Source organism: Copidosoma floridanum, unplaced genomic scaffold (genome assembly GCF_036245765.1).
Source record: "Copidosoma floridanum isolate Cflo_tuat_1 unplaced genomic scaffold, Cflo_Japanese_pri ptg000012l, whole genome shotgun sequence".
Lineage (NCBI taxonomy): Eukaryota > Metazoa > Arthropoda > Insecta > Hymenoptera > Encyrtidae > Copidosoma > Copidosoma floridanum.
The window spans coordinates 6932523-6951707 of record NW_028321889.1 but is presented as its reverse complement, the minus strand read 5'-3'; the positions used below and the strand labels follow the sequence as shown (position 1 = coordinate 6951707).

The 19185-nt window shown below is 42.9% G+C and overlaps 1 protein-coding gene across 1 annotated transcript; it reads left to right on the top strand.

Moving 5' to 3' along the window:
* The first annotated feature begins 160 nt into the window (after positions 1-160).
* Positions 161-19009, top strand: LOC106635741 (uncharacterized). Its single transcript, XM_014347872.3, has 8 exons — positions 161-306; positions 9584-10105; positions 10792-11081; positions 11159-11666; positions 13304-13422; positions 13502-14279; positions 14653-15246; positions 15330-19009. The coding sequence occupies exons 1-8, from the start codon at positions 252-254 to the stop codon at positions 16223-16225; spliced, it is 3762 nt and encodes a 1253-aa protein (XP_014203358.2). The 5' UTR covers positions 161-251; the 3' UTR covers positions 16226-19009.
* Positions 19010-19185: the final 176 nt, after the last annotated feature.

Here is a 19185-nt window from a genome sequence, read left to right as displayed (position 1 = left end):
GCAATATCCATATACTTAGGTGCGAACGAAAGAAACGAGACGCCGTCAGTGAAACAAGGGTGTCGGCGGCGGCTCGGCTGAGCCGCGGCCGGCGACGACGGGATCAACGACGGCAACAACGCCGGGACGACAACATCGTTATGTCAAAGACGACGACGACGACGACAACGTCGGCGAGGAGTACGTCGAGCTGTTGCGGTACACCGTAGTGGTGAGGACACCGCCGGCGGCAGCCTCGAAGCTCGCGAGCCATGGGCAAGAAGGGCGCCAAGCGCAAGACGCGCTGGAGGACCTTCAGCATTGGCAGTGAGTAACTTCTTTTTCCCCCAAAGCTACCCCCTGTTTACTCGGAGCACAGTAGCAACCATGCACCCTCTACTGTATTTATGAAAACTATCTCTCTCTCTTTCCTCCCTCGCGCTCTTGTGGAGGCTGCGTGACGTAACAGCTCTTTGGCCCTAGCCGCACCTGCAAGCTCGCAAGCTCTTTCTCTCTGTCGCTCTCGTGTGTGTGCACACAGCTCTAGTCAGTCTCAGACGATGAGCTACTGCCACCGCTGATTTTTTTCTTCTGGGCGATCGGTGATGCACCTGCCGACAGCAGCGACACTATTATTTCCTTTATAAATAGAGCGGCTTGTGCAAGCCGACGAGGAGAGGAAACAGCGAGAGAGTTATAGCAAGGGCGAGTGTGTAGGGCCGGATGGAGGAGGAGCGCCCCCGAACACTATGAGCTTCAAGCTTTAGAATGCATGCCCGGTTTTAACTGGTTAATAATGTAGGTATACACACGGCAGCGCGTGTGGGTGTGTAGGGTACTTTGATTATACCTACCTACCTACCTACGTACACATTGTAAGTGTATAGGTGTATGTATACATATTATATATTTATACAATGACTGATTTAGAGGCGAGCGCGCGGATGTTACGGGGGTCTCGAGGGGAGGGACGGCGGATTGTAGGTGAGGTCGGGGAGATGATTATGATCCGCTCTCGGGTTGCGTACGGCTTTTTTTTTCCATGTCTACCTAGTATACGGTGTATTGTCGTACGTACAATTAACTTGCACGGGACACGCGGCCGTATACGTGCAACCGCACCGTTTTATCACCGCATCTCTCGATTTCTATAAGTATAGTCAATCCATTAGCTTGTAACCATATGAGCGCGCGCGAGCTTTCGATCGCTCTTGATTTAGTCGGCGCTTTTTTTGTCTTTGTGGCGCGTGTGTGCTCCGGATTGCGCCCTAAGCATAGAATGCCAGCGGCAACGCAGCCTCGGATTTTTTGTCCTCGCCGTCGTTGACTGCATATTCTGCAATCACATCAACTGCACACCCTACAACAATCCACCACTGTTTAGCTGATAAGAACGGGATACTATATTATTATTTCTATATTATTTTGTTCTTTTCCAAAACAAACGAGTAGGGATCTATCTTTTCGTTTCGTATACAATAATTGTTGAGGTTTGTGCGTTACGATTACACTGTTTGCGGTAAAAACACCTCGTACAACGTAGCTGATAGCCGGCTCGATGTGCCGTGTGTATATTATGAATAAATGTGCCTCCACGGTGATGGCCTTGCTCGCCTCGCTTTCATCATCCGGTTAGAAAAGCCTTCGAAAGAAAATAATGCTCCTGCCACTTGCTTACGCATAAATAATCATCCATTACGTAACGTAGTTAGCCGAGTCCGACTTCTTTTTTTTTTTCTTTTTTTCTGCATTTATGTTTATTACAGCTTTTCCCAAGTCCATAGGTGTGTTGGCCTCTCTCGTATACTTCAGTTTTTCTCTCCTCTTATCGCTCCCGAGATATCGCGTGTTGTTGATTTTACTTTCCGAACAATCCCGAGACCTGCGGATGATAATGGAAATAAAGCTGCACAGTGTATTTTCCAACCAACATTCACCAATTTTTTTTTTCTTTTTTTTTTTTTTTTTTTTTTTCAATGCGCGCAATTATTCATTTATACAGGACTTTATTTTACGTATATATACATCCGATTATTCTTGGAAACGGCACTACACCGAATTCACGTATTTCCCGAAACATTGTATGTATATATCGTTTTCCAAATCGAGCATCAGCGAGCATATAGCGCATATAGCGCATCGCGTATAGTAAACAAACGAATAAATATCCGGGTATGGTGCGTAAAGTGGCGGTGTATATAATAACACGTAATACGAGGAACTCTGAACTTTCACGACAATGACTCGTGCATGTTTACGTATATATAGGTATGCGGCTCTCTTCCTCTTTCGGATCGTCCCTTCCTCCTCCTCTCCTCTCTTTTTCCGTGACATTTATCAATTACTTTCAGCGCTACTATAGCTGTGTGTTATTATTTCGTGTGTGTATACGAGCTGAGCCTATTTCTCATTCACTCGCTCGACGACGCGCGCTGCAAGCAATTCAACCAGAATCTTTCAATTACTGCACTCGTGATGATAAAATTTACAGCTGTACTGCATATCGTACCCATGCCGTTGTTCTTGCACTTTTTAATTTCACGCTTCAATTACATTTTTTTTTTTTATTTTCATCGCAAACGCGTTAACAAGTGTGCGATAAATTTGTATTTTATTCTCGGTAGGGCTGTGCAAACGGAGAATCGAGTACAATGATAAAGTTTCGCGATTTCGCGGTATAGATAATAGATGGAAACTTGGCCGATCGACTTGGATTTTGTGTGCGCGTGTGTGTATGTGTGGACGTTAGCGGTGGCACCTCATAAATAAACGGAAAGTTTTTCTCCTCCCTTGGCGATCTATAGGCGTTTCGACCATCGGAGGAAGCAAAGAAAAAGACGGACAGACGAGGAGTTGTCAGTATACCAGAAAAAAAAAAAGAAGAGGGAGGCCGACTCATTACGGGAAAACTAATCGATATAGACGTCGCGTCTCTAGTCTCGATCGGATTTGTGTCTGTAGGAAAATGAAATTCAGACGAACATGAGTTGATACATTGTATTCTTGGAAATATATACATATGAAGTGTAGTTGCATCCACCACAAATATTATACAAAATTGTTTTTACTGTGCTCATGACAATATCAATTACTTAACAATTTCGGATAATTTTCCCCAAACGAATAATTATTTTTTTTTATAATAGTAACTTTCTTAGTGACCCTAAAAATCACGATGACTTGCTATCTGTAAACTTATTTAAAATTTTTTTTTTTTTTTTTTGCTGGACAACCATGTTATCAATGTGCATATTTTTTTTTTTCTTTTTTGTTATCGAGTTAATATTTAATACTGAGGAGACCGCATTGTTACGTATTATTAATAATATCAATAATGCACATAGCGTAGCGACCACAATGGCAAAGTACGCGTGGACATGCAACAGTTGACAAAAGATGCCAATAGCAAGGAAGAACGGGTATACCCCTATATATACACACTCCTATGTTCAGCACGTTCACACACGTACATTATTAAATATGTTCGTTATGCCGTGGACGTCGGTGTTTATGTAATAGCCGCGTAATAGTGCGTACACGATACGTTAGAGCAGGTATCGGAAGAGCAAGCTTTTCTTTTTTTTTTTTTCTAACTGTTTCTTCACAAAAAATCAAAAATGTAACTCAGGAAGTCATAAAAAATTTTACACAATGGAAGGGGCAAATGGTCGCATGTGGTATTATCGTGCAACATGTTGCATTGAAATTTTGTAAGTGAAATAAATAGTTATAGAGAAAGTAGGAATATTCAATAACTTTGTACAGTAATCGTAACAGTAAACAATGCCATGTACTTATTCCCATAAGTATACGCTGTTGTTTTTGTACAATATTTGCTAGTCGTTCGTCATGATGGATTTTACTTATTCACTAGCTCCGTACCCTTATGTAGAAACAATTCCTCGAATCGTATACAATGTGTACCCAAACCCTTTTCAATTAGGAATGGATCTCCAAACACGAGAAAGCGTAAGTCATATACAGTATGAAGAAACACACGAAAAAAAAAAAAAAAATTAACAGGATCTATTGGAATTGAATGCGTAAAAAATGTCGGACGGTATATTACACATAGAGAGAGCGGCGTTTGCACGTGTTTGTGTAGACCGTAGACTTGACGGATTCGCGGGATTACGCAACTAAAAACGAAGCGAGCCGTTGCAGCGACGGATAATTGACCGAGTGGTGCTCTGCGATGCTATATACATCATAATATGTACACACGTGTAGCCGGTTGCTATGAAAAAGTTTATGTGTGTGTACATGCGTTTTATAATAGATAGGCGCGCGATTAGTTCATGCCAATTTAGAAAACTCGCTCGGCGGTCAAGTTTGCGAGAAGATATTATTTTAATGCTCGTTTCAACGGAACCTTCCTTCGATCAAACACACCTCTCTCGCATCAAACACACTGTACTTATGTACCAAAATCACCGAGAGGGAATGTCAAAAAAAAAAGGCGATTCACAATAACAAACGAATTATGAAAAGTTGGGACAAATGAAGCATTTTTTTGTATGTGCTTCTTCGTACCATATACGTGTTATACACACTTACACGCGAACCGGCATTACAGAAACCGGAGTATATACACATTAGACGCGGGCGCGAGCGAGGATTGTTATGTAAGAGCGCCGAATTTTGGGAATTCTCTAATAACAAGTGCTCTCGCGCTTATTGCACTTGTATGTGTATATTGACCGGGCACATGGTACAACGACATCGCGAGTAGCGAGGATAAATCGGTATGTACTACGTATGTCCAAATGGGCCGATTTTTTCGTTCTCGATCCCGAAAATCGTCATTAGCACCACCGATTACGCGATGATTGGTACCTAATGTGTATTATGTTGGACTATACGCTGAAGTTGTCTGTCTGGTGGAGATGAGCGCGCGTCGGCTTGTATATTCTCCTCCTCCTCCTCTGCCGATGCACTTATGCGTGCGAGCGCGTAAAACATCGGGAGGAGATATGAATAGCTCACGTGAACGACCACGAGGTTGGTCACATGTGTATGTGTGTGTCCGACGCTAAACCGTTGCACTTGCACGCACACATGATGCGTCTGCATTAGAAGCGCTGCTCTTATCTTTTGGGTCGTTACCTTTTTGCGTGAGATTTTCGAAAAAAAATCTACCCTCGTGAACTTTTCTGCCTGCAGTTTCGAACCTTCGTTCTCCTCCTGGCGCTCGCACATCAGCGAGATGTATATAAAATACTATACATCTATACATGCGAGTTTTGTTGCGTAACACCAACGCGCCGATAATACTATATGTCATCTGTCCGCAAAAAACCGGTCGTTGACGTATGACTGTCGTGTGTTTTTTTCTATTCTTACTTTTTTTTTTTTTTTTTTTTTTTTCGTACTTTTTTTTGGTTAATTTCTTTGCATGTGCTACATTGGTAAACAGTAGTGGCCCGAGCATGCAACGAAGCGTCTTGCAATCCGGTGTAATCAGATGAAATTGTCCTCGTGATGGCCGTTACATGTATACGCTCTCAGCTATATATATTATGTCGCTTCGATTTTTATTATTGGTATTGTTTCGAAAATAAAATTCTTGCCTCGTCACGTTCGTGGATTGCGATTTTTAATCATTCATTTTTTTTTTTTTTTTTTTCTTCTAATGAATTAACCATGCCATTACGGGATGAAAAAAAAAACTCGTGCACCTGCATTTATCAAACCTTAGTTCCACAATTTAAAAGCGACGACGGGATATTACACCGTATTGCGTTTCTTTTTTACTCCGATACCTTAGAATAAATGATGAATGCATTTTTCATGTCGTAGTTTGTTACAATTGTGAAATAAATTGCAAGTACACACATGATAATTATTATACGCGTCTCCGTAATTTTTTCTTCCTCCCAAGAACACGCCAGAGAAAAATTCTCCACACGTTTTTTCACTGAAAACTTTGCGCTCACGAGTACATCTCATAAATTTAATGAGTAAAATTACTGCAGTAATAAACAGTAATTACGACGGTAATAATAAAATTGTTTCGTAATCGTTCAAAAGAAAGCAGATGCATTGTATTTCAAATATAGGTGATGCTTACACACGCGATGATTAATCCCGAGGCGTCGCTGGATGGACAATGTTTTTTTTCTCCCATATGACATATGCATTCACATGTGTGCGGGTAAGGGTCATAAGTATATTAAAAAACACAAAGGGAAAAAAAAAAATTTGAAAGAGCAAAGTAAGGATGTGACGTGGCGCGCTCTGGCGTGACCGTTGTTAATCCGCGTGTATCGCGTATCGTGAATCCCCCATTTGTCTCGCGCGAGCCATTTGATATGACGCGGGTTATCGTAATTACCTCTACGTGGCGTCTATATACAGCGATTGAAAAACACACACGTGCTTTTTCTTTTGAAAATTCACCGTAAACACAATTATACTTGTCGCGAGAAAAATGTGATTTAGAGGCAGGACGAAAGAGCCTGCGCCTGAAGTTCGAGATAACAAAGTCGGAACGAAAGCCAAACAATTTCTGCGACAACAATATTATGCGTGTTCTGCAGTTCTATAAATGGTCCCGCGCGCGTATACGTGCGACTCGTGTGCTGCTCCCCCTTTTTTTTTTCTTTCCTTTCTCGTTAAACTCTGTTTTCCTTTGTGTATACATAATTCCATTTTCTCAAAACTGTATTTCCGTATATTGTCCTTTCTTGCTTAATTACCTCGTAGCTAGTGTGTCGCTGTTTGAACGGTTTTTCCACCGCTGAAAAAGAGAGGTTGCGTAATAGGAGAAAATAAGTCAAACTCATCCTGTTGGAGTGCACCTAAGTTCGAGTAGGTTAAAAAAAAAAAAAAAAAAGTTAAAGGAAAAAGCAGCTTGGTGTCTTGGGTAAAATCCATACTTCATTTCGTCACCCTTTTCTTCTTCTTCTCCTCGTTCTTCGTAATATGCAACCAGACACTACTGTTGGCCGGCTGCAACGGCTCGTCCCTCTTTTTTTTTACTTCTTCTTCGTTTGTCGCACGCATTTTTGCGCCAAGTTTTTGTGTACCTATATAATCGGTATTTCCTGGCTACGCTCTACTATTTTTTTCTTCCCTTTCTCGTGTGTCAAAATAAAAAAAACACTGCTCTGCAAAATAATCGCACAATTCGCTTACGTAGCCGTTACGTATGGCGAGTAAGTACACGTGGTGAGCTTTCGGAGGAGAAAAAACAACAACATAACAACGATGTTTTCGCCGCGTAAAAGTATCGCAGCGGGCTGATGTATTACATACTACTTTGGGTCGAATAAGGGAGGCAATTTCTTTTTTTTTTTTTTTTTCCTTCTCCCCTATATAAACGCTAGGTAGAGCGAGGAGGAGGTTGTTCGAGACGGCCAACACTTTAGCCCCTCGGTCTGGCGGCGCACAAATACCGAGGCTCGAAATGCCTGACGCTTTCATGCAGGAGGAGCACGGCTGCACACACGAGAGCATATTATATGTATAACAACATTGTATGTATACAAGTGTATGCGGACCTACAGGGCGATAGAAGCTTTCTATGCGTTGCCGTGGCTTGAAAATCGAACTGATGCCTCACGCTGAGCCGGAGTCTCGTCGCCGTACATGTAGCAAGCGATAGTAAAGCTCTCTGGTTAATGGTAATAGGTACTGCTTTTTTTTTTTTTGCCACCGATACGAGGTGACGATTCAATTTTCGCTCGAGCCGCGTTGCTTCGAGTGTTTATTGCATCGAATATACTTTTTTTATTTTTTTTTCGTAAGAGTACATGTATAGCTTACGAAGTCGAACGAGCGCGCCATACGACAAGCGTAGACGAAGGCGCTTTTTTTCCTCTTCATGTATAATTATTTTCTCGCTCGTCGGTGCGGGTACACGAGTCGAGATGAAATAAGAGAGAACAAAAATTACATCTGCTACGAAAAGCTTGTGGTTGCGGATCAATTAGCTCTACTTAGAGCGTCCGCGCGAATCGCGTGTAACGCGGAGGGTCCTTAACCTTTGGGCTTTAAAATTTTGAAGGGTTCCCTCCCCCTTCCTGTCTTTAACTATTTATAGGTACATGTTACCAAGATTTACAGATTGGTGTTGAAAAACAAAAAAAAAAAAAAAAACGCAATTTCACACGAGTTGGCCCGTGTATACTTATCCGTGTGAAGAAAATTGGAGCAGCTTTTTTTTTTTTTTTTTAGTTTTACAAGAGGCCTCGAGTCCAACGGGATAAACATTACCCACGAAATAGTATAAGCGTTGCAGTATCATGATGATAGAGGGTTCATTGATTTTTACCGATATATACACAGATCGCTGAAATTGTGCACCCTCGGAGCGGCGAACGCAAAGCGCGCGAGTATGTATTACGCGGGCAACTTCATTGATAATCGAGTTTAAATTTTCCCGAGAGGCCCCGAACGTTCTTTCCTTAACCCTGACGGCGATGATGATGGCTACACGCAAAGAGAGAGAGCATAAACGGCGACGAGGCTGGACTTGGCTCTCTCTCTTTTTTTTTTGGTCTTCCTCTCTGCGTCGCCCCGACGACTTGGGCAGCTCGCCATCGGTTCGTCACGGCGACGGGTGGTGGTCCGAGGGATGGCTATTTCTGTCAGTATCAGTATTCTAGTCCAAGCCACGCTGTGGTGCGCCTCTCTCGGGCCGACACTGTACACGACCACGTAGAATAACCCCCCTCTCTCGACGTGCAGCTTTTGTATCTTTTTATTTATTTTTTTTTTTTCTTTCTTCCTCAAAAACAACCGGACACAAAAAACCACCACCGACGCGGAAGAAGAGACCGAAGGGTAATAATCGAAGCAACCGTCCGACAAATACACGTATACTTGTATGTGCGCGCCCTTTTTTTTTTTCTCTCTCTCTCTCCCCCGTCAAGTGGCATCCATCACGAATAAATCGGTTCCGTTGTCCATCATGTATATACGTGCCGGGCTCGATCTCCGCAGTTTGTTTTCCCACTCATTGGCATAATCGGTGTGTGCTTCTTCACGCCTATACGTGTATATACACGCGTGTACACATTGGCCTTTGTGTATAGGTGTAGTCGCATCACAGTGAATTGATAATAAAAAGAGCGCGAGCCTGCAGTGTAACAGCGTCGACAATAATAATATGCAGTGGCGACGGCGGATCAAAATCAACCGCGTAATCGGCTCGTCGAAGCACGCGCTGCTCATACGGAGCTACCAAAATGGTATATATTCTCTCTATACCTTGTAACCACCACTTTTTTTTTCCCTTCCAACAAGTCATCATCCGATAGGTTGTACTGTGGTTCGGCTACTTTCACCCCCTGCCCTCCCGTACCCCGATGCTTTTTAATATGATGTGTGTGTGTGTGTGTGTGTGTGCATGTTAAGTGCAAAAAAGTTGGCTCTATATGTAAAGCTTTCGATCTTTGACGACGATTACATAAAAGCTCTTAATGGGCACCTGCCTTTTTTTATACGTACACAATACGATGATGTACACATTATCTTTTATACTATAGTAGGGGGTTGAGGAAATTAAGAAAAAAAAAAAAGGAAGAGTAAACGAAGCGAAAAAAAAAAAAAAACAACATATTGTGTGAGTATAAGTAATGAAATTGTTGTCCGATTGCAGCCCCACCGGGAGACGAGGACGAGGAGGAAGGAGAAGGAGTAGGGACCGGCGTTCGCAACGGTTACGGGCAATCGAAGCACCACCAGCACTACTCGGGCGAGCGCAGGGAGCGTAGCAGCAGCGGCCACCACAACGGCTACGGCCCCCCAACCTCGGGCGGTTGGCTGAAGTCGCGCCACGGCAGCGCGGGCAGTTGCAGCAACGGCAGCAGCGGGAGCAACAACGGCCACCAGAGCGCCGCGGGTAGTACGACCAGCGGGTACGCGAGCGGTGGTTCGCGCTCGCGCCGCGACGACTCCTCCGCGAATGGCTACTCGCCCGGGTACGGAGCAGGTGCCGGTCGGCAAAAGATCGTTTTCAACGAGGACGAGTACACGAGGATCACCACACCCCGGCAGGACATGCTCTTCAAGAAGAGCTACCTCGCCCAGAGGAAGCCCTGGACCAGCGGCGCGGCCAGCATGAGCGCCACACCCTCCACCGCCGAGAGCCAGTCGGCGTCCCACTCGACCGCAGGTAGAGGTATACCCGACGCTGCTGCTGATTCACGCTTTTATACCCCTTTTTCTTTCTTTCTTTCTCTCATTGTTTTTTTTCTTTTTCTTTATTTATCATTATTCTCTCAGTAGTTGGAGGCACGAGCTCTGGATTGGCTGCTGGAACATTAATACTATAATAACCATTCATTGCACCCCGGCCTTATATACCTACATACACTTATCATTGCACTTTATTTAGCGTGTACTGAATCTGCATTTGTATTGACGCTTATAAGGAACAACAAGAGATACTTCTTGTTTCTTATCTTCTGTAATTTTGTCCGTATGAGTAAAATAATCCATTTACCGCGGAATACTCTGTCTTCTTGCAAGCGCGAAACTGGAGAAAAAAAAACTCTGTCAAATGTAATTGCTGTGCTATTCCCGTCGTAAAATGAAATAGCACGACAGTCTTCATAATTTTTTATTAAAAAAACTATTACATTACGTAGAAGTTTATTAGAGAAACCCTGTCCCGAGACAAAATTACAACATATTATTAGGGCGCTTAGAATTCAAAATTATTTCTAATTACTTTCATGAAATTGAATGACTTGATCTATATTAGTTTTAGTCAATAGATTTGCTCGCAAAAGGCATACCGCACACTGCAAACAGTCGTAGTATAAAAAATATGTAACTAACGAAAAAAAACCCCAATTTGTGCAGATGGCAGCGAGGCGGCGGAGGATCAGCAGCTGCTTGACGGCAGCGTGGTCGGTGAGATGGTAATGGAGCCCCCGCCCCCGTTGAGCTACGGCACCTACTACGATCACGCGAGCGGCTATTACTACGAGTGCCCGATGATGCTGGTGGGCCCGGCCGTGCCCGAGCCCCTCGCTCCCAACGTTCTCGCGGCCATGCCCTGCGGCCCCGTGCCCCTCCGACCCATCGAGTGGGTCAATCCAGCCTTCGTGCCAAAACTCGCCTCCCAACAGTACTGCTACATGGATTACCAGGTGCGTTTATTTACCTGCCAGCATGTATATACATGTACTATTGGCCCAGAGGCTCACTGAATTTACTGTAATTGCAGGCGGCGCAGGGACCGGACTGCGCGGCCCTGGTGGATGCACAAGGCGTGCCGTTGAGCATGGCAGAGCCCACGGTCGTGTCATCCACTGCGGTAATGACACCGGCAACGACGAACGGACTGAGCCATCACGAGCACGACAGCATCTCGGACTCGCTAATCGTCGAATCCGCGAACGGTGGCGCGCAGATGGTGGACGAGGAGACCAGCCTCGTCGATAATAACGGCGTCGTCACCGACGACTCCTGCCGCCATCAATTTATCCCAGAGGCTGAGCAACCGCTGGCGGAGCTCCAGGAGTTGTCGGAGCCATTGGCCACGACCCTCGAGACGTACGAGGTGCTGGAGCCGCCCGAGGGTCTGGAATACGTGCCCGAGGCCGTCGAGTACGTGGAGACGCTGCCGGCCCAGCCGATCCACCTCGGACACCACGTGGTGCCCCAGCCCCTCGGCCAGCCCTACATCTACCCGGGCCAGTACATGTTCGGGCCCTCGGTGATCAACGTCAACGGTTAGTTGGATTGTACATTATCCTGGATGCATCCCTACTCCCTTCCTCATCGTACCTGCTTGCCTTGCGGACACGCTAGCAGATATCCTTGTTCTGGACTATTATAGATGTTTCGTAGATTGATCGATCCTTAAAAAACATAAACACCTCCGGGGTCTCGATTTATCTTCGCCTCCGCGAGGAGCTTGAATCGAGCCAGCGTCACAGTTAGACGAGCGAGGCAGCGAGCGACCAAGTTTTTTGTTATCACTATTGTTGATTTTTTTTCGACAAATGTTTCGTATATACGTGATCCATCGGTCCTGGCTGGCTCGTCATGTACGTCTACAAAATGAGATGCGCTCCAGAAAGAAAGTTTTATTATTTGAGAGATCGTTTTTACTTAGCGGGAACGAAACGTAGATATTACACTGTAGTCGTGCTTGCTTAGCCCGTAGCCGTAGGCTTGACCGTATCTGTTTCTAATGTTAACCGAGAGCAGTGTCGCTCGGACGTTTCGCCGCGGCCAAGGGCTCCGGACGTACTCAGGTTTATGACTGCTGTTGTCCCGTCCACCGACACTATTGCTGTTTAATAACCGCAGTACCTCTGCCACAATCAAGGTAACTGATCAAATCATTCGCGGAGCGAGACTTTCGTCTTTGGACGCGGCTTTTGTCAAACACGTAAGGTGGCAATGGTTGTTATACTTCACCTCTCTCGATTTTCGTCGTTGACCAAAGTTTTTGCCGTCTAAAGTAAAAAATCTCGCTCGTCAAGCGCGATTAATTTTCTTCTTCATGTGTGTTTGCACTTTGAAAGCATTACCAGTAGAGAGCCTTGCTCACCTCATTTAGATGACGTTTACGTGGCACGCCGCACATACGTATAAAGCACTCACTCTCTCTCTCAATCTTACCTGACCTTCCCTTCGATTCCACAGCTTTTTACGAAGACCTTTTGATTGCCGATTTTGCAATCCCTCTCCCACACATACCAAAGGGTATACAAAATTATTCGAGGAACGGGGGGAGAAAAAAAAGCATCGATTGATCAAGCCAAAGTTTCGACAAAGTAAAACAAATAAACGGATAACGAGGAAAGAAAAAAAAGGTTGAAACAGCTGTCGCGCGAGAGCTTGCAATTGAACGCGGGGGAAAAAAAGAAAATAAGTGCGTTTGGCAGAGCCGTCGCCGCATTACTCCGTGTTCTAAATGGAGACATTAGAAACACAAGAGCGTGCCAATAGCGCGTTCGCGCTCGTACAACCGGGCATGGAAAGACACGATGGTTAAAAAGACCGCGACGAAGACCGAAGCTCCCGTGTGATACGCGTCAGTCCGAGCGCGCATCCCCTCCTGCTCGCGAGTGTGTTTATTTTTCATTCTTGTACCCCCTCTGTACAGCTTTTGCGTTTTACTCTATTTACATGCCTCCCCGAAGCGAAGCGCTCCTTTTCCCTTTGTGCTCTGTTTTTTTATACCTCCTCTCTCTCCAATCAATCAAACATCACACACTTTTTTTTTATTTTAGAGCTAGGATTCGTGCAATATTAGACTGCAAATAAAATACTTGATCATTAAGCTCGTGCATAATTTTCATCTTTGGGCTATTTCTTTCTGGTAATGTTGGATATTTTTTTTTTTCTCCTGTCCAAGGCGTCACGATGCAAAGTGCGCCCATGCTCAGGTACAGCGACGTGATGGCGAGCTCTGCGGATGTGGCTTGCATCAAGCGCAGAAGAAAGAAAAAGAAGAAAAAGCAGAGGCGTATACCCGTGAGTGTATTCTTTGACGCAACAGCGAGACAAATAGATGTATACCAATGGTTTCTAATGCGTATGGTTTTATGTACAGGGTAACATGGACGAAGACGAGGAATTCAGTTCGGAGGGTGAAAACGGCTACTCATGCCCCCGATCTTCATGGACTGTGGCTGCGACGACCACGACGACGCTGGATTTCAACAGTGGCAACAACATCAGCCGACCTCTGAACCCGGAGTGTCAAGAGTTTCACTTGCGCAGCCCCGAGTTGGATGTGTACGACGACCCCGGCTCGGAGAGCCACGTTTTGGCCTTCGAAGAGTGCACTTCTTCGCCCCTGCCGGCCGCCGAAATGAACGGCAATGGCGAGCAACTACTCTCCGAAGGCCACGAGTCCCAAGTGGTTCCGGTGCTCGAGAACCACACCAACAACGAACTGAAAAGACTGACCGACGAAGAGCCGAGAGCAACAACAGCTACCCCCGAAGACGAGGTGGCGGCGAACGGAGTCACGTCTCTGACGAACGGTGACCTCGCCGGCGAGGTGCTGGCAAACGGTGACTCGCAAAGACTGACCGAGAGCCCCGAGGCACGACTCTCCCTCGATAGTTGTAGCAGCAGCAGTAGCAGCAGAAGTAGCAGCACGGCCTCGCCCAGCCGAGCCAATTACAACGTCAAAACGCTCAAGTACGTGCGCGAACCAACGCCCGGGCTGGAACTCGAGCTAACGCCTGAGCCCGAGGAATCACCGAGCGTAGCTCTGGCAAATGGTGCCGAGGACGAAGAAAGGTCCGTCGACGACGTTACGAACATGATCAACTCTGCGACCATCGTCGAGGCGCAAGCAATCTCAAAAGATGGGGATCTGGGTAAGCAGCCATGCTCCGTCACGATTGCAGTAAACATCTTTTCCGCTTTTTTCAACCCTCTTCCCCATCGTTAAACTTTGTTTTTTTTTTTTTTTTTTTTTCTTTCTATATATACTTTTTTGTAATTCCTTCCTACTAAAAATGATACTTTGGTGTGTATGTTAATTTTTTTTTTTTTTTATCATTATTCTGCTGTTCATCATCATTCTCGATCTGTATACTAACCACGTATTAAAATGTATTTAATTGTTTGAAAATGTTTACTGGGCATAATGAAATCCATTCACACATGCGTCGAAAATGCATGCGGCAATTGTACTAATCTTTTTTACAGTCTGCGTTTAATTGAGTGCGACATTCTACTTTTAATTAGATATCTGTCAGACATGGATTAACGAAAGCTCAATCACCTTCGAGAGTTGTTGTAACGAGAACAACAGAGCAACTACGACGACGACGATGACGACGACGGGGACAAAGACGATAACCGATACAGCTGTGGCACAACCGGCAATCGATGAAGACTCTGGCATCGAGAGCCAACCTAAGCCTACCGAGGTATCGGGTCGGCCGATCTCCGATGCGGTCAACGAGTGGCTCAAACGAGTCAATTCGCCGGACCTTTTTATCACTTCCTCGGCAACAAACGATATCGACGATGATGACGATGACGAGGAGGACGAGGAATTGGACGCAGCGGTGAGCAACGAGCCGTCAAAAAACTTGCAAGGCAACCCCATGCCTGCACTATCTGTTAATGGCGTCGCCGAAGAGCGCGAGCCTAGCCGTGGTAAATTCGTAAGCCCCGACCATCGGGCTGGAGTTGACGATGACGAGCTGCCAGTAAATGTCTCGTCGAAGGGAAAAGTCAGAAATTTTAAAGGTGCCAAGAAGAAAGATGCCAAGGGTCACAGGTGCAACGCCAAGGATCTAGATGATTCATGCGTGGAGCGGGCAAACAAATACGGTATCTTTTTTCCCGTTATTTTTAATCTCTTTTACCAATGTTTAGTGTTATTTTTTTTTTAATTCTAATTGGAAACTTTTCAGCTGTGGCACAAGATGATACATACATTTCTGTCACCATGATCCCTTTCACGAAGACATCAAGAATTCCATTGAAAAGGAAGATTGACGAGAGTTGCGAATTTACCGACGAGGATAGCGATGCGGGTATGAGGGTTGCTAAAAATTCTCGGATCAATGCGAAAAGAGCGAAAGGGGAGTTTGATTCGCAAGAGGATGATTGCATGTGCAAACGAATCGGAGACGTAGTGGCGGTGAAAACATTCGAAAAAGGCGAGATTGTAGTTTCGATGGACGGTGAGTTGCTGCTCGTTGCGCCTACGCTAGACGAAAAGATGAAAAAATGTGTTGATGAAGAAGTCAAACGAAAAAACAGTAACAGCACAGCAGAAGACGAGCGCGAACGCTCTTGGGGCAGTATCGAGGAACCGGATGTCCTCGAATACTGGGAGGCAGAAACAGTCGAACCAGTGATGACTCTGCAAAAAATGTTACAGGATGAATCGATTGACGATGATTTGCTTATGAATAAGGATGATGAAATGGTATTCGATAGAATGGAGCATATCCAAATGTATTACCGATTGCAGGTCGTCGAGGACGAGTCCAGCGATAGTAACGCAGCTTCGAATGATGAAGATTCGAGCGCTGCGCCAAATATATATTCCGATCAAACTACTGAAAGTATTTCCAGCTTGGAAGAGATAGAAATGAGGGTGACTGAAATTAAGGCAAAGAGTATTGGAGACGATGGGTCCCGAGTGCCAATCGATGAGGCATTTGAAGCTTACGAGAGCTGCTACACTGACAGGTCTTTTCCTTTTGCAGCAATCAATGCAAAATTCGACAGATCCCATTTATTCAATCGAGATAGGGAAGGCGCTGTACCTTGCAAGGCAGTATGCTGCAATATTCAATGACCAAAGGAGTGTTTTCGTAATCGCCGTCCTTTGCTATTATTTACACGATGATAAATATTTGTTACGGATTTAGTCAACAGCCGATTGATGCTGTGTTATAATATCGATAAAATAGTTAAGAAAAACTGGTGGCTTTTAATATTATTTTGGGACTTTTTGAGGAAAGAAACTTACGATTCTAACTTAAGTTTCAAACAATCTGAAAAAAGTCTATCAAGAGGGTGGTGAAATATATCAGTTTCCTTGAGCATTCACTCCGAGTATATGTCATGAAGAAATAAGACGATTAAAAAGTGTTGAATGGTAAATTGACAAAAATTTTGTGTTCCAATGAGCTTTGCGTTTGTAAATAGCATATCAGCGTTTTCACCTGCAAATCACAATGAAGTCCTTTGATACAGCATGCGAGTAATGTCTGTATTAATAGTTTTAGTGCATATATCATTATGCAGTGGCGATAGATTATTATAACCATTTTCTTAGCTCTTCATAGAATTTTTTTTTTTTTTTTTTTTTCATATTTCATATTTCTTTAGCTCTTTTAAGAGACGATTCTGAACAATGTCTGTCAAGGTTCCTAATTATTATTATTGTTATATTACTGTACTACTTGATTTTTTGGCTACACCAAGTTATAATTAAGTAGGCATTTTTGAGAAGCAAACTGTGCTCATTTATAGTTGTTTCATCATTCATCAAGATTCACTTTGGTGAGATTCTCTTAGATGTGATGATAATTAAATTTATAAATATTAAAAATGAGTAAAAAAAGTACTCAGCAACATCTTGTTACATTGCTTGGGGCAAAACAAATTGCAGAGTTAGTGATGGGTCTAACTTCCGTATGATACAGTTTGACATTTTTGTTTTGATTTTCAACACATAACTGTAGTTAAAACAAAATATGAACAAAGAAAACAAAGCGAAATGTTAGAAGCTAGTCGGTGAAGGCTGACAAAAATTAAAAAAAAAACCAAAGTGGCGTATTTTTATGATTGTTATCGTTCTTGTTATTGGTGATCTGAATATAGAAAGTGTGATTGAGGCTAACATAGTTTTTTTTTTTTTTTTCTAATAAACTGTTCAAAACAAACGTGTGTTCCCAAAGATCGTTAGCGCGAACAAACACGCGCCTGCGCTATCGTCGATATGAGATATAATATGTTGTTAACGATTCATCTCAGCTTTGACAATAATTAACCAGCTGCTTTTGATTACGATTAAAATTTATTTGTGAATATTTACGTTACCAAAGTTTGCATGCAGTAAACGCATGATAAATTTTAGATTACTTGATGAATTTTTTCTTTTATTACATCCAAACAATGTAACTTTGCTAGAATTTTAGACATTAATATTTCGTGCATTTTAAAAAGCTTAGTAATCTTAGAGGTACATAATCAAGCTAAACTTGGTAAAAATTCAAACGACTAAAGATTAAAAAGTGCTGCAAAATAAAGTAAAACTGCAAGGAATGAATAAGTGGAAGGTATATAGTTATTGTGTAAGCGAATCATGTATATAGAAACAGTATACGTGCTTGTTGAAAAATGTACAGAAATTGGATAAAAAGTTCATAAAATACAAATACACAGTCACATTTGCGCATGCATGTATAGTTATGTGGTAGGAGGTAGCGTATATCATTACTCATAAAAATTTAGTGCGACGTAATTTACGAAAACGCAAAAAACATGCTAAAATATTGATAAAAAAAGGAACATTAGCTCATGTTAACACAATTGAAATATTATTATGATAGGTAAGAACACTTGTTACTGACAATTAATATTATTGACACCGCAGCATGTTGGGGAATATGTCGTTGGGTCCGACGGATCGGAATGGCGCGCAATGAAGATATCAAGGATCAAAACGAATAGCGATAGCGCAGGACACTTTGCATCTTGTATCTCATCATAAAATGTTGTAAATACGGCTGAGACCTCAATCTCTCTCCGAAAAAATCAAGTCAGACCTATAAACGTACCCTACCTATTCATATATATACATGCGTTTTTCACTCCATATCTCTTGTCAGAAAGTTTTCCGCATCGTCTCCAGTCTTACACAAGCCATGGCGCACTTCTTTCTTGTGTATACTCGGTTATATTATTATATTGTACCTTTTTCGTTTTTTTAAAAAATGACTAAGACGATTAGGAAAGTGCTTTATGTTACGATTGTGTGTACAAATAATAGTAATGATAATAATAATAATAATAATAATAATAATAATAATAATAATAATAATAATATCACGTGTGTATGGCTATTATCAAAGTGCGCATTGCATCAATTGTGTGCCTTATTGTGTGCATTTTTCTAACCGATCGACCGTGAAAATTTTTTTCCCAAATAATTATGTGACCGCGCGAAATATAAAAGTGTGTCGGCCGACATGGCGCAACAACTGTTTTGCCGTTTCAATTAATATAAAAAAAAAAAAAAAAAAAAAAAAAAAAACATTTGTCACAAAAATACACTCCAAAAACAATGAAAAATTGATAAACCAGTTAACTAATAAATCAGTCTCTTAACCAAAGAAAAATCGGTAAAACTAATTCATGAAATGTGAGCCAAAATCCGCACACGCTTATCAATAAATAAATTGATGAAAGTACCTCACGCAGAGATACACATAACATAAACATTGCACCTATTAACAACAAAGTTGATGTACAATTTCATGAAGAAAAAAAAAAAAAACTTACTACTGTATCAGAATGTAAGAAGTAACTCTGTACTTTAACTCTTTTGTGTTTTGCTTAAAAAATATATAAATAAAACGATTTGAAAAAGTTGAATTTCTCATTATGCGACACATGTCTTTTCACCGTTTAAACCCATTACTATAATTTTCATTTCTTTTTTCCGTTCAGAGTACTTAATTTGTGTTTTTTTTCCTTTTCTTTTTTTTTTTTTTCAACCTTGCTCATTTAATCGACGCATCGGTACTT

What these genes read in the sequence shown, in the direction of transcription:
- LOC106635741 (XM_014347872.3), top strand. Translation starts at nt 252, where the DNA reads ATGGGCAAGAAGGGCGCCAAGCGCAAGACGCGCTGGAGGACCTTCAGC. An exon ending in ACTGCTACATGGATTACCAG is followed by an intron (nt 11,082 to 11,158) that starts GTGCGTTTATTT and finishes CTGTAATTGCAG; the next exon opens with GCGGCGCAGGGACCGGACTG. An exon ending in AAAAGCAGAGGCGTATACCC is followed by an intron (nt 13,423 to 13,501) that starts GTGAGTGTATTC and finishes TTTTATGTACAG; the next exon opens with GGTAACATGGACGAAGACGA.